Source organism: Montipora foliosa, chromosome 1, assembly GCF_036669935.1.
Source record: "Montipora foliosa isolate CH-2021 chromosome 1, ASM3666993v2, whole genome shotgun sequence".
In the NCBI taxonomy this organism is placed as follows: domain Eukaryota; kingdom Metazoa; phylum Cnidaria; class Anthozoa; order Scleractinia; family Acroporidae; genus Montipora; species Montipora foliosa.
Genome location: NC_090869.1, coordinates 55650519 through 55665518, shown reverse-complemented (window position 1 = coordinate 55665518; position 15000 = coordinate 55650519). Strand labels below are relative to the sequence as shown.

Below are 15000 nucleotides of genomic sequence, written 5' to 3'. Positions count from 1 at the left end.
ACTTGTAAGATTTTTATCAAGATCTTATGTAAGATGTTTGCTAGATCTTGTAAGATTTTTACTAAGATCTTGTAAGATTTTTATTAAGATCTTGTAAGATCTTTTTCAGTAAGATCATGTAAGGTAGTCCTAAGATCTTGTTAAGATCTGGTAAGATTCTTTTAAGATCTTACAACATCGAAAACATCAGCAACCTTAAATTTTTTTGTCAAAATTTGTTAAGCAAATGTATTAAGATCTTATTAAGATCAAAGATCTTAAACAAGATCTTATTAAGATTTTCATCTTAATGCCCATCTTACAAGATTCTTACAAGATTTTAATAAGATTTCCACCTGGGGTCAATATCAATCATTGATGATTAAGAAATTAATACCTATAGGGATGATACATGTATCTGTTTACAAACATTGACTTTAATTTGTTATTCAAATGTGCCAACCACAGGAACAAAAGACCTTTTGATTCGACAGCCAATGAGGTTATGGACCTTGGCACATTAATGATAATAGCTGACGTCAACAATATCTTCACTTTATATGGGGATGTTTCTTGTGACATCACCCGTTGTTATCAATACAGTTTATGGCAAGCAAAACCTAATTGGCTGTTGAAACAACGACTTCTTTTGTTTCGTGGTTGGCAAATTTAAATTTCAATAGAAATGTGACGTCAATGTTTGTAAACAAGAAATATTGTTATTGATAATTAAAAATTAATTGTGTCACTTTAGATCATTTTATTGCCATTTCTTTGACTTCCATTCCTGGCAAATTTTTTTCTGAAAAAAATATTTTCCTGCTTACATGTGGTTCCCTTATATATACCATAATATTTTATTACATTGATGTTACTATCCTGTACTGATATTATTGATGATGTTTTCAGAGATTTCTTCCAACCACCGCTCATGATGAAAGGGACATTGTTAAGGTACAGTACTGCTCATTGACGGGTAAAAATCTTCTGGCGTTAGACAGAGTAAAATCTATAGGTATCACTCTTATGACAGAGAGGATTAAAGGGGATTTAGTTTTTGAGTGGACATAGATGTTGTTAACCTGCCGGGAGCCCCTTGAGGAGTGAAAGAACGCATTAGGTGCAACAGACCTGCTTCTTGAACAGAAGTTTTCACTTGATCTTATTTCTGGAGTAGTAAATTATTTAACCCATTGACAAGTAAAATCGTGTGGTGTGAGACAGAGTCAAAGGGTTAATGATTTTGCGGGGAGGGGGGAGGGGTTTGAAAGTCCAAAACCGTGAACTGTGCCTCTAAGTGTTCCAAATGAATTTGTCACTGATTTAGGTCTACTAAAAAACTATCTGCCCTGTTCCCGTTTCCGTCCTAAGAGTGGTACTAAAAGATTTTACTTTGTCTAATGCCAGATGATTGTACTCATCAATGGAGATCGGTTCAGGGGTGATTTAAGGGTTAAAATACCACAGGAACAGGGGGTTGTGAGATGGGGCCAATTAAAATCTCTATCCAAGGAGACTTGAAAGTCTAATGATTTTCAGGCAGGCTCATCTTGATTATTTTAAGACCCTCAGTGTGGGGCCACCTGGGATTCAACCACTCGTGTTTCTAAAAATGTTTTGTGTACAGTAACATAGTCCATGTTATAAAGAGATTATCCTAGTCAAACTCATATGATCGTCTGACCAAATCTCCTCTTCATTATCCAGGGCATACATGTACTCTATCTTTGGGTCCAGGGCCCAGCGTTAATTCTTTAAGGTAAATTTTAATTGACCAGTCTGGCGTACTCTCAAAAGGGTCATTCAGGTACGTTTCTATGGGCAAACATCATTATCAGGTTTTAAGTGAAATGGAAATCTCATAAATCAGCTGCTGCAACCACAAAATGACTCCGAAAAGAACATTTGGTATGGCATCGTAAAGAACAAAATCTCTTACCTTATTGAATGAAATGAATGCATGTGTACTTGAAGAGCAGGTTATAGACAAAAGAGTGAAGGGATCCACACACTTAAAAAGACCTGTTGGTAGAGCATTGCACTGGCATAGCAGAGGTCATAGGTTCGAATCCTGCTGGAGCCAGCTGAATTTTTCCAAGGGGTTTTCAAGAGACAATTGCTTAAATAGTCTACATACATGTAATTGTGATGATCACTTCATTATTAGTATTAGTGATTATTAGATTGTTAGTGAACATCACTGTATTGAGCTTACTTGCAAGCATATCAATGTCATTCATTAATAGACCATATTGAACTTGTTGCTGGATCAGCTCGCTTGTTTTTGGAAGATAACCTGCTAGTAAACTTGTCTCAATATGCAAAATTAATGTTGTTGGTTAGAATTTCCTTGGCATTGATTTTGATTGGAGTCACAAATAGATTATTTTAAAAATCGAAATAATTGTTATTATTACGTCTTAACTTTTTCCTCCACTTCAACTTATCCCTTGTATTCATAAATACACAATTCCTACTTTTCAAACACAGCTGCCTACTGCATTTCCTTCTGACAACCAGTTGCTAATGACGTACATGTACATTGTACTAAGAGTGGAATACATGAACCCCCTCTTCCACTGACAAAATTTCTTTCTTTTTTTTTTATTTGAAGGAAAATGGTTTGAGAAAAAAGGCAGAGGCACTTCAATCTAAGGTACTGTTCATGGAAAAGACATGTATAGGACGTTATGTAACAACAAGTCGTGTTAGGCTAAAAAGTCGCAATGTGCAAAAAATAATTAGCAATTATTCCTCGAGCATTAAAAACGCCCCCAAAATATAGAAAACCAAACTAAAAACGCCCCCCAAAAATTCATGACGTGCATGTTTACCATTTGGCAGAGCATGGTACATATTTGCTGAATGGCTAAGCCAGTGGAAACTCTTGAATTGCATTATCCAATGATCCAGTTTTTAATAACAACCAGTATTGTTGCTTTTTCCTTTAGGTAGATACACTTAGACAAGAAGTTGAAGTACTCAGACTGAAGAAGAAGCTGAAGGTTGATTTAGTTAGTTTTTTACTTATAATAATGTGACTTTCACATAAAAAGCGGCAGGATGCTTGGAGACCAATCTGGGTGTGGCCCAGGCTTTTTTTGACCCCTAAAAGAGACCATATTAATGATGGCAAACCCTAAAGGAGACCTTTTTACCCCAGAACACCCTAAGTGAGACCAAAGTCCAAAATTTACACCCCTAAGCGAGACGACGAGCATCCCTCCCCTTTTTATATGGGAGTCTCTTCCCCCCCCCCCCCCCCGGCAATTTAGGGTTCGTACTTAAGTGAAAAATGTAAATTTGACCTACCAGGTTCAGGCCTCTGATTGGCCACTATTTTTGTTGGTTCTGTACTCTGCTCCCGTATTTATTTATTTTTATCTTTTCGGACAGATGGAACTATGTACATATACATTAATTTGTTTCCTTGTTTTAAAGGCTCTTCTTTTTCTGGGCAGGAGCTTGAGGATGAAAATGAAGCATTAATTTCTTCTACTGAAAGTATTCAATCAGAAAATTTGAGGAAACAAGCTTTGATGTGAGTCAAATTGAGGACTTCTTTTCCGAGTGATTTCACGTATAACAAGGTCATTGTTGGCGAGCAAACAGCGATCCCACAGATCTTTTCTTGGAAGTAGTAATCAGCGGCACAAACAAGTGTGCGCCCATTCTTGGCATTCCTTTGTTCTAACTGGTATGAATGGTGACTCTGGTGTCGGGTTCAGGGTTTCCTTGATACCCATGGGAAGCCGGGACATGCAGCAGTTTAGTACGCCTGTGGAAACGTTCGTGCTAGTGTAATTACCGGAGCAAATGGAAAAAAATACTTGCATAAAGAAAGAGACGAGGATTCGGAAATAATTAATAAGGAGCCCACTTAGCCTTTTCGTCGATATTCAATTCTCGTTTTTTTTATTTATTAATTTTAATTTTTATATCCCGACTTTACTCTCGAGTCTATTTCCGACTTTTCTCCGTACTTTTTCGTGGCTTTTTCTTCGACCTTTTTCTCGACTTTTCCTCACGATTGTATGGCGATACCTTTACTTAGGCTTGGCGGCGCCATTACACTGTGCAATTTTTTGTGCAGCTTGTCTCGCAACGCCATTGCGAGACAAGTTGCACGAATCATTGCCCAATGTAACTTACCTTACAACGGCCAAAAACGTTGCGAGACCAGTTGCAGAAACCCCTGCGGAAAGTAGAATTGAGTTTTACTTTCCGCAACGGTAGCACTGAACGAATTTTGTAAGCATGGCGCAGTGTGACATCTTTCCTGCAACTTGCGTCGCAACGGTTTGCGGCACCCGCCAATGAAAACGTTCCTTTAACCTCATGTGATCATCGAAACGAGACAAGTTGCATGAATCATTGCTCAGTGTAACACGCGTAAAACAACTTGTTTCGAAATGTGCGAACTTTTGTAGAAATGGCGTTGCTAGACAAGTTGCACGAAAAATTGCACAGTGTAACAGCGCCTTTAGTCGTTTAGACTTGGTTTCGCCCGTGTCACTCAGTTTGACATTTTTGTAAATTTTAGTGTTAACTTTACTTTCGTTTTAGAAATTATTCACTTTCATTTTTTAAATGCAAAAAGAATACACGCGGATGAAATAAAAGGCTATGGCAAAGAGGACATTCGACTGATACTTGGAGTCTTATGCCGATGATACACGGTTCAACATTTGTTGATCAACAAATGTTGCAGCTCTTGTTCAACAAATGTTGAACACTGTGTCGTGTCGTGTTGAATGTTGAAATATGCCATTCAACACGTTGAATGTTGTTGAACGATGTTGAACGAAAATAGAGACCAGCTCTATTTCGTTCGACACGTTTGTGCAACATTGTTCAACATTTGTTGAACAACAAATGTTGCAAGTTGTTGAACCGTGTATCATCGGCTTTAGGAAACAGAATACTTCTTGCTGGCTTTCTCCCTTTTCTCTTGTACGTATTTCTCTCCCCATGACACTCTTTCTTGCACAGATTATTTCGCGAGAGAAACGGATAGGAAGAGGAACTTCAATCAAGCCAGTAATTTTGGGAGGATCTCCCCAAAGACGAAAGAGAATGAAACTGAAATATAATTTAAATTTCGCACCCAGCTCTGATGAATGCCAAAGAATGGTCAGAATCGTCAGCTTATACCTTGAAAATCTTTCTTGCAGTGGTTAATTATGGACTCGTTTGATAAATAATAGTTATGCAACGCTTTCGAGTGGTATACCGTGAAATATCCCACGAGTCACTTGTATTTTCTTTTTTCTCAAGTGACGAGTGGGATATTCCACGGTATACCACGAGAAAGAGTTGCATAACTATTTTATACAAAAATTTGGTTTTATCAACGGAGTTGATAATGTAAATTGGCCACCGTACAGAGATTCTAAAAGCTGACGTTTCGAGCGTTAGCCCTTCGTCAGAGCGAATCGCTCTGACGAAGGGCTATGGATTCGCTCTGACGAAGGGCTAACGCTCGACACGTCAACTTTTAGAATCTCTGTACGGTAGCCAATTTACATTATCAACTCCGTTGATAAAACCAAATTTTTGTACACTACTTCCCCACCGACGCAGCACCACAGTTTTCTTTAGAAACTACCCCTTCATTCATTAACTATTTTATACCATGCCATAGAAAATAAAGTGGCCAGCAAGGCACGATGGAAAGATTGGGTGTGATACCGTTGAATTGCACTGATCAATGGGAAAGTTCGGTGGAGTACTGACGAATGTATAACGGCTTCCCGCATTCTGATTGGCTGTATTTTCTATGGCGTAGTATAAACCCTGGAAACTGTGATACACGGAGGGGGGGAGGGGGGTGGAGTTGAGGTTCCCTTTAACTACGACATTTTGATGTCAACACTTACAACAATCGTCTGTTGTCAGTGCCATTGAAATATATTACATACCGATACATACACATGCTCTCGATCCACCATGCTAGCATTTCGGATGCTTGAATCGGACGAAGGAGCCGTCTAGCATTTCAACATTCTTATCAACACAACAACACTATCCCGTGCCGGGCGAGGATTGCGTGGGCTCATATGACCCATCCGCTCTACATGTTGGTACAAACTGCCCAAATAACGTCCCATTAGCCAATGACTTGCGCCTTGCTTGTTCGCACTTTGATAAGTTATAAATAAGTTATTTACCAGCTAAGGGTCGGTCCGTGTAGCGAGCTATAAACTATGACCTCGGTCTTGAAAAAGCTGCACTCGGTTTGTGGTCTCGGGCAGCATTTCAAGACTTCACCTCGGTTTCAGTTTTTCGCCATACGGACCTCTCAGCTGGCAAATAACATACATGCATATTTTACGTTTCTGAGATCTCACCTTTGCAGTCCGGTAGTCCCTTCTGTCGAGTTCCTTGTACCTCCCTGCCTACCCTGACTACACAGTAACACTTATCTGAACTAGCACAACATTGAACTTCTACAAAGCTTCCGTCTGGTTTGCAAACCGGGGGGCCACACCAACCTGGCAAGTTCACTATAACTCCTTGAAGTCTCTTGCACAAATAAAGAACCTTTGTGAATCGGTCAGTGTAAAACGCACACTGCAGACCAGGGGTAAAATGAAGACTGAGGTTATAACGTAAATGTTGAAAAAGCCCAAACCCCTAAGAAATGCTAACCTTAGGCCTAATGAGACCTAAAACAATATTTAGGCTTAACTGTTAGCATTTCTAATGGGTTTGGACTTTTTCAACAGTTAAATTATAACCTCAGTCTGCATTTTACCCCCGGTCTGCAGTCTGCAGTCTGCGTTTTACACTGACCCCTTTATGAATACAATGAAGGCAGAACTTCACTGAAGAAAAAATCTCCTTTCGAAGACCCAATTTTGATAGACCAAATCGGCTGACTCTGTGTTGTACCCAATTCAAATCTCCCGAGGAGTTAGCATTCTTAGGGTGCGTCCCTTTGGGATGATCCAAAAAAGGACCACTAATCCAGGATCACTTGAATCACGGTGCATCAAACGAACAATAAATCCATTCTGGGAAAGGATTTTCCAGTTCCTTTGATGTACCATGATCCAAGTGATCTTGGATCAGTGATCCTTTTTCGGATTATCCCAAAGGAACGCACCCTTCAATGATGTGGAAATACCTATAGGGTTTGAACTGGGTACAACATTGTGTTAGCCGATTTGGTATATAGAGTGTTTTCACTCACGTGATCAGTAACCTTGTTTTGCCACCGAAAAGAAAACGTTTGCATTATAATAAACAATTATTGGATGAGGTTGAGCATGATATCATGAATTATCAAAACCGAGGTCTGTGTTATCTGCCGAAGGCTGAGGCAGATAACACAGACACGAGGTTTATATATTTCATGATATCATGCGAAAACCGAATTCAATAATTGTTTTATTATACATTTTTCACATAATTCATCCTCAGAAACAGAAGCGAAGCGTTCAACCATTTTGTTTCTGAGGAGAACACTCCAAGGGGCTTAGTAACCAGGCAGACGATTGACATGATAAATGTAATGTCTGCAGTAGATATTACGTTTATCATGTCAAGTTCACAAGCTATTGTGAATTGATTGAATGCTCTCGACCAATCAGGGCCACCATTCCATTGTTTAGGAACACCAACATGGCCGCCGTGACGTCACGTGAAAACACTCTAGTCAGTACGGACTAACTGATTTCATCTCAAGTAATAATCTCACATCTTTGTTATATGCACTAGGAAAGACGAAGGCCGAGTCGTTCGGAAAAAAAAAACAAAAAAAAAAACTCAGTTTTTCTGTCTCCAAATTCATTCGCAGAAGTGTAAGCAGCAAACTGACATTTTATTCGTTTACGTGTGAGGCAGCTCCGTTTTCTCTATCTAAAACTTACTCTTAATTTTTCTGAGTTCAACCCAGTTAGAATTATAGCCCGAAGACTTGTTTTGAGAGGTAACGGATAGGAAGAGAAAGCATCGGTATTCGTGGCAATTTTGCATAGTTCTTAAGAGATTTTTGTATAAAACAAGGCTGAAAAAGATATCTCTTTGTTCCTAAACTTTTTTCAGCTTTAAATTTATTCTCGGTAACAGTGTTAACAATGAAACGTTTCATTTCATTTGTGTACTATGGGACAAATCCTATGGAGACTGAGTCAACATCAGGACACCGAGTCCATTGCACCAGGTGAACCTCCGAGGGTTAGTGAACGTAACAGAGAACAAGCTATACAACAACCCACAACACCGGGAATTCCATGCCCTGGTCTTCGCGAATATCATGGGTTTTCAGTTTAACATCCTATCTTGTTATGAACCACATTAAAGGTGGGAAGCAGTGAGCTCAACTCGGCTGGACCAACACTCAGGGTCTTTAAATAACCGAGGAGAAAGTAATGCCTTTGTAATTACACCTGCAAATGATTAGACCCTCTAGTCTTCTCGCATAAGGACGATAAAGCGTAGGTCCCCTCTCACAACCCTTCAATGTTCATAACCCTGTGGGATGTAAAAGAACCCACACACTTGTCGCAAAGAGTGGGGCATGTAGTTCTGTCTTCTGTGGTGCATCATGGTTGGGAGGGTAAATGCTCGGAGATACAGATATGCTCTATCTGTGCTTAAAACTGTCGCCATGATCAAAAATGCAGAACACAAAGCATTTTTGGTTGCTGCCCTGTCACTCAAAAAGCCCTTCCTTAAGGTCCTAACCTCAAATATTTTTCTTTACTCAGATGAATCTCAGACCACCTTCAACAACCATATTTTACCAAATTCTCTCGATTTTTCACTTTTTCTGTACCAAAATGTTACGTAAGTCAGCAAAAATAGCCATAATTTTGACCCACGACCGAGCTGAAAGAGGCATATATTTGCCGGCAGGGTTTTCGTTTGAGGCCGAAGGCCGCGCGTTTCGTCCGGTGATTTCCCATTCCATGTCCCGTGCTTTAGTGCCGATATTTGAGGAGTTTGTTGTATTTATTACGATTGCCTATAAGAGAATGCTATCATAATCTCATAGTTAAGCAGGGCATTGAATTACATGCATGGTTTTGAGTAAAAAGAAGTGTGCCTCGTACACTTTGCAGTGCTTCGGCGAATTCGCAAACAGAGGGAAAAGACAACACACCGAAAAAAGGGCAGGTAGGCATTGAATTTTTGATAACGGTACTTTTATTTGGTCTGTTTGTTACATTTGAGAATCTGAACCCTATTGCAAAATTTATTAGAAAGTCCACTTCTTCCGCTTATTGTAATACTGAAAAATCGCTAAAATTGCAGGAATTTGCTAAAACAGCAAGAAAGAATGTTCAATTTGCCGTATTTCAGACGCAAATTCGACCGGTTTTTCTAAAGTCCGTATAAGGCCCGTTTCAAACGTCGAACTATTCATGTCCCGTAATGCAAATGAGCGAAACAATAGATTTTTCTCATTTGCATTAGATTCGGCACATGAAAAGTTCGACGTTTGAAACGGGCCTAATGAGTGGTTTTCACGTTACGTCATTGTCGCCATGTTGGTGGACGAAAACAAAAGATCTCTCATTAGCTTCTTTTGTTCGTCTACCAGCAATTGTACATTATTATATAGATAATGATGAAATACCAGGATTTCTCCTTTTACTAAAAAATCATATCTTCACTGCGCGCAGTGAACATATCATTTTTATCTTTCACATGTGAAGATATAGGTGTCGTCATGATAACGAACACGATTAGCCAAGAGAACACGAGCTTCCTCTTCATTGTACGATACTTTTGTGCTTTAATATAATTCTTCTCTACGACATTAACATTTTACATAACATGCGTGTTTTAGCGGTTGGTGACCACTTTTTCATCATTTCGAAAATGAGAAAAACAAGTGGTTTTAAATCTAGACATTTCATCAATATCTATACAATAAACAGAACATTACATGGCCGCTTGGGGATACGAATTTTATCTTCTCATGCTGAAAGTATCTCTCACTCGTTCGCTCCGCTCACTCGTGAGAGATACTTTCAGCACTCGAAGATAAAATTCGTATCCCCGCGCGGCCATGTAATATCCTCTATTTACATCATTGTTATCTGTGTCTCTATAGAGATTGGTTGCAAATCACCTATAAAAAGAACAAAGCGCCACTGTTCCAAAGGACGTCTATTGTTACCGCTGTTGTTTTCATAAAAGAAGGAGCATACGCATCTTAATTAATTAGGGACCTGTGCAAAAATCTTGGCGAGATTTCATCTGGTGTTCAAGTTTGGTTAATGAAATCAAAGGAGAAGTCACCACCACGGCGGCAGTGTAACTCTTCCCTTTTTTCTGACACATTTCGTTCACAACAAATGGTGCGAGTTAGTAGATTAGAGACTTGTCAAAATCAGTTGAATTGGAACCATGTCCAGAAACCAAGTAATAACAGTGCTTGCTCTTCCCGTCTTTTAACTGCGTTAACCCAAACGTGAGGAACGCATTAATTGTGTGAGCTTGCCTCGAATACTTCAGTGCCTTCCCTCCAGCGCCTTGCCTTGGTTTGAAACTAGAGTAGGCACAACTAGCCAATAAGTAGCCGCAGTCTAATTTTGAAAAGCGCATTGCAAGACGTTTGAATTCTTTATCAATCGCAGATTACTTACCATTTTCGTAAAAGTACGTGATGTAACGGGACAACATTGAGTATTCAGACGTCCCTCTCGCCCCTCCACGCCCATTTTGGACTGGTTTGGGTGAGGAGACCGCTGACACTTCAGACTTATCAGAATCGTGCGCTAAAAAGTTGGAGAAACATATTGTTGATTCCTAAGGTTAGTGTTGGCAATTTAGAATTTTTAGATACAAGTTCTATAATTTTGTAAGAAGTCGAAATTAGTGAGGAGATCATTGTAAAACTAAGGCCCGTTTTAATCGTTGCATTTTACATGTGCCGAATCTAATGCAAACGAGAAAAATCTATTGTTTTCGCTCATTTGCATTAGATGCGGCACATGTAAAATGCGACGTTTAAAACGGGCCTCAACAAAGAAAGTGTTGAAATATATCGTTAGTTAAGGCCACAGGAGACGCTATCATCAAAGGTAGTCACACTGAACCCTTAACCCTTTACCCTTAACCGCAAACCTGTGTTGAAGAATAGTCAGTCTTCTATCCTTTTAAACAGGGGAATGACTATTGCAGTCGCATTCGACGAGAATACCTTTTGTTTAGTTGATACAGCTGACTAAAATTAACTGGTTTTTGAAAATTGTACATCGTTTTCGTTACATAAAAAAAAATTGTCTAAAGTGTCCTTTAAGTCTAAGCCTTTGCTACCTATTTCTAACAATGAGGTTAGGGTGTTTTTAGGCCTAGGTCAGCGTAAATGCAACAGTTGGCTAGGATCTCATGGATATACACACCAACCATAACTCTAAAAAAATTACCATTCTAAATCAGTTTCTAGAACTAAATATTGCTATAGCAATAAGATAAACGAAAGTTTAGACCTAATCACTGAAATGGGCACTTAGACTTAATCTGTAAAATGAGAGCTTAACCTAGGGAATTTGTGGCGGGTATATCCATGAGATCTTTCCCCAACAGTTTATCGTTTCCTGAGCAGTATTTGAGGGACACTTTGTGATGCTTATTGAAATCTGCGTGCATCTAATTATGTGCATTTGTTTCCATAAATTTTGGTCTACTTATCACCAAATGGCCTCTGTCGCTGAAGAAAGTACTAGAGGATGACGCTGGATTGGAAATTACAGAGCTGTAAAAGGCTATGTTGAACAGGGTGTCCTGGTGAAAGAATTATGTCATGGCACCGGCGACGGATGTGGGAGGCGCGGTGGCCTCATGGTTAGTGCGCTCGACTCCGGATCGAGTGGTCCGGGTTCGGGGCCTGGCCAGGGACATTGTGTTGCGTTCTTGGGCAAGACGCTTTACTCTCACGGTGCCTCTCTCCACCCAGGTGTATAAATGGGTACCGGCGTAATGCTGGGGGTAACCCTGCGATGGACTAGCATCCCATCCAGGGGGGAGTATAAATACTCCTAGTCGCTTCATGCTACGGAAACCGGAGATAAGCGCCGGCCTGATGGGCCTTCCTAGGCTCACTGATGTAAAAACTCTGGTAGCTTGCTTAGTTTGGATGTACATTGCGACATTGAATAGCATTGGTATCAAAGAACATCCCTTTGTTCTTAATTTCTTCAGCTTTAAATTTGTTGTAGGTAACAGTGTCAACAATGAAACTTTTCATTTCATTTGTGTACTATGGGACAAATCCTACGGAGACTGAGTCAACATCAGGACACGGAGTCGACCTTCAGAGAACAGACTATCACCGGGAATTCCCGCATGCCCTGGTCTTTGCGAATAGTGTGTGAGTTCTTCCACGGTTGTGAGACGGGGCGTACGGTTCATGATCGTTCTTATCTTAGAAGACTAGAGACTGAGTCCAACCATTAGCAGATGTCATTACAAAGGCGGCACTTTCTCCTCATTGTTTAAAAACCCTGAGTGTTGGTCTGGCCGCGACCTCACAGAAACTAGTCCAATGCTCAACCTACTAAGTCAACTAGGGGGTGGGGGGTCTTTTAACTTCACGTACATCAACAACCAAGTCGTTTCAACAAAAGAATTGACCTTTCAAATCCCAAGTATTGTAGCTCACCAAACCGCACTGCAAGTTATCATGCGATGCTTGGGCGAAATATCATTTTGATATAGTTTATGTCCTTAAACAAAAACAAAAGCGCTTAGAAGAGATGAAGTATCCCAGAAAGAGATGTCAGAGGTGGGTCCTGGTTTAATCAAGGAAATGTACTTTTAATGGTACAATGAGAGAAATTAAGAAACCATATGAGAGGCGTCATAAATTATTGTTCATATTATTTTCTCCTTTGAAACTCTGATTGGTGTAGCCTCCTCGCATTACAATAGCTTGCGAAAAGACCAAAATATTAATTGTCTTAGAAATAGTTACGTCAATTGCACTGTTATAAAAAGATTTTTTTGAAGGTGTTTTGATCGGCGGACGGAAAACGTACTGAGGTGAGGAGTTTACTATTTTCTTTTAGTCTGTCTGTGTGATACCTACCACGTTTCTATTCCTTAGTGTATTTACTCTTACACGGACCGTCAAAAAAATTTGGGGCTAAAACTGTCGATCAAAAAAGCAGAACAAGCACTTTTGGTTGCTGCCCTGTCACTCAAAAAAAGCCCTTGCTTGAGGTACCTAATTATAACCTCACATACCTTTCTTTACGCAGCTGAATCTCTCCACCTTCAATAACCATATTTTGCCAGTGACCCTCGAAGTAACTGCATCTCGTCAGAGCGGATTTCAAACCAACCTAGCTGGATTTCACACAAAGCAATCTTTGGAGCCTAGCCGGGAACCATACTAAGGTCCTAATTTATAATGGACCTCAATTATTCTTGTCAATGAACGAAATCACATATGAAATGAATCACATACTGATCTGCGGATATGAAATGAAGTAAAACTATGATCCTCGCAGTTATGGACGCAATGTGGACGCCTCTATGGACAGGGGCGTAGCCAGGGGGGGGGGGGGTCCTTCCCCTTGGTGACGGTCAAAAACATAATACAAACCATATCTGTGAGACTAGAACAGAGTAATTTATGTCACCTGCAACTTAGAGGGTATTTACATGAAACCGGGACGAGATGCTTGGTGCCTGCAGCTGGTTTCGGGATGAAACGATATGTATTTTCTAATAAATATATGGCTGACCCAAAAGCATACAGGCATGAAATTTGTGGACCCGGTCTGAGATTTGTTGTCATTTACATGACAACGGTACGAACTGAGACCGGTACGAGAATTTCTCGTCTTGGTCCAGCAACCGAGACGAAGTCAGACCGGCCTGAGTTCATTGTCATTGTCATTGTTACCGGTCATGTAAACGCATAAAAAACAATGTATTGAGGCCGATACGAACTCACGCCGGTTTGAGTTTGTCCTGGTCTCATGTAAACACCCCCTTTCTTCATGTACTATCGATCTCAGACGTCCGTGGACAAGGGCCTTTTTTCAGCCCACGTCACGGACCGTTAATTTCAGACTGTGGTTAAAACATTCTGATCACGAGATAACATTTTTTGTGGCTCTATGGTTTGGAAAATACCGATCTCGTGACGCTCTTTTCTACTGCTCTCCCCAAAGAGAAAAGCGCGAAACGATGTTGACGGCGAGTAAAACCGGCCGAAGCTATTACGGGTAACCCAGAAAAACCCTTGGCTGAGGAAATAAGAACCAGGTGGAAACTTTTCTTCAGCTTTTTTTCTTTTCTCGGCCGTGGGAAGAACGAAGGAATAGCGCCACGTGTTCGTTATTTTCGAAACCGCAGAGCCAAAAAAATGTTATCACGTGGTTGGATTTTTTTTTAACCGCAGACTGAATCACTGAAATCAACGGTCCGTGAACGGACGTCTCAGAGCGATAGTAGGCAGCTATTTTGTAGGCTTGTACCTAACCCCCCCCCCCCCCCCCCCCAAAAAAAAAAAAACAAAACAAAAAAACAAAGAAAACAAAAAAAAAAGAAACAAAAAACCCTGGATGACCCGTAAGTACCGTTGGTGTGAGAGAATGTCACCCCCACCCCCACCCCCTTTGAAAAATCTTAGCTACGTCCATGATGGACGCCTCTACGTAGAGGCTTCTCTGTGCTATTGCTATACTTGTACATAATAGCTTTACTTAATTATTCTTGTGTTAGCTCAAAACGGAAATTCGCGCTTTATTGTATTCTTTATCCACTGCAGCTCATCAGAGCAACAAGGCAAAATTTCAAACTAACGTGACCGACATTACACATCAGAGCAATTTTCGGAGCCAAGATAGTGAACCGAAAATCCTAGCTTATAATGAACTTTAATTATTCATGAGTCAATATCTATTTGGCATTACAGAGTCAAACTCCTTTGCATTAGCTTCAATTTCGTAGAGGAAAACGGTGAGACGGGACTTCATGGTTTCTTAGCGATAGCGACTCCCTTTTCAATTTGGTCCACAACAGCTCCAGAAACATCCGTTCCTTTCTTGGCCA

General features: G+C 40.2%; 1 protein-coding gene across 3 annotated transcripts in view; it reads left to right on the top strand.

Annotated features, from left to right (window-relative positions):
- Positions 1-4618, top strand: part of LOC138001819 (protein hook homolog) — a 19545-nt gene extending 14927 nt beyond the window's left edge. The window contains exons 2-5 of one of the 3 annotated variants that reach the window (XM_068848165.1): positions 889-933; positions 2594-2635; positions 2931-2984; positions 3441-4618. In XM_068848165.1, the coding sequence (XP_068704266.1) occupies positions 889-933; positions 2594-2635; positions 2931-2984; positions 3441-3524 (225 nt within the window). In that variant the 3' untranslated portion in view covers positions 3525-4618. Of the gene's footprint in view, positions 1-888; positions 934-2593; positions 2636-2930; positions 2985-3420 lie in introns of all 3 variants that reach the window. The other 2 variants (XM_068848166.1, XM_068848167.1) reach the window with 2 other exon arrangements.
- Positions 4619-15000: the final 10382 nt, after the last annotated feature.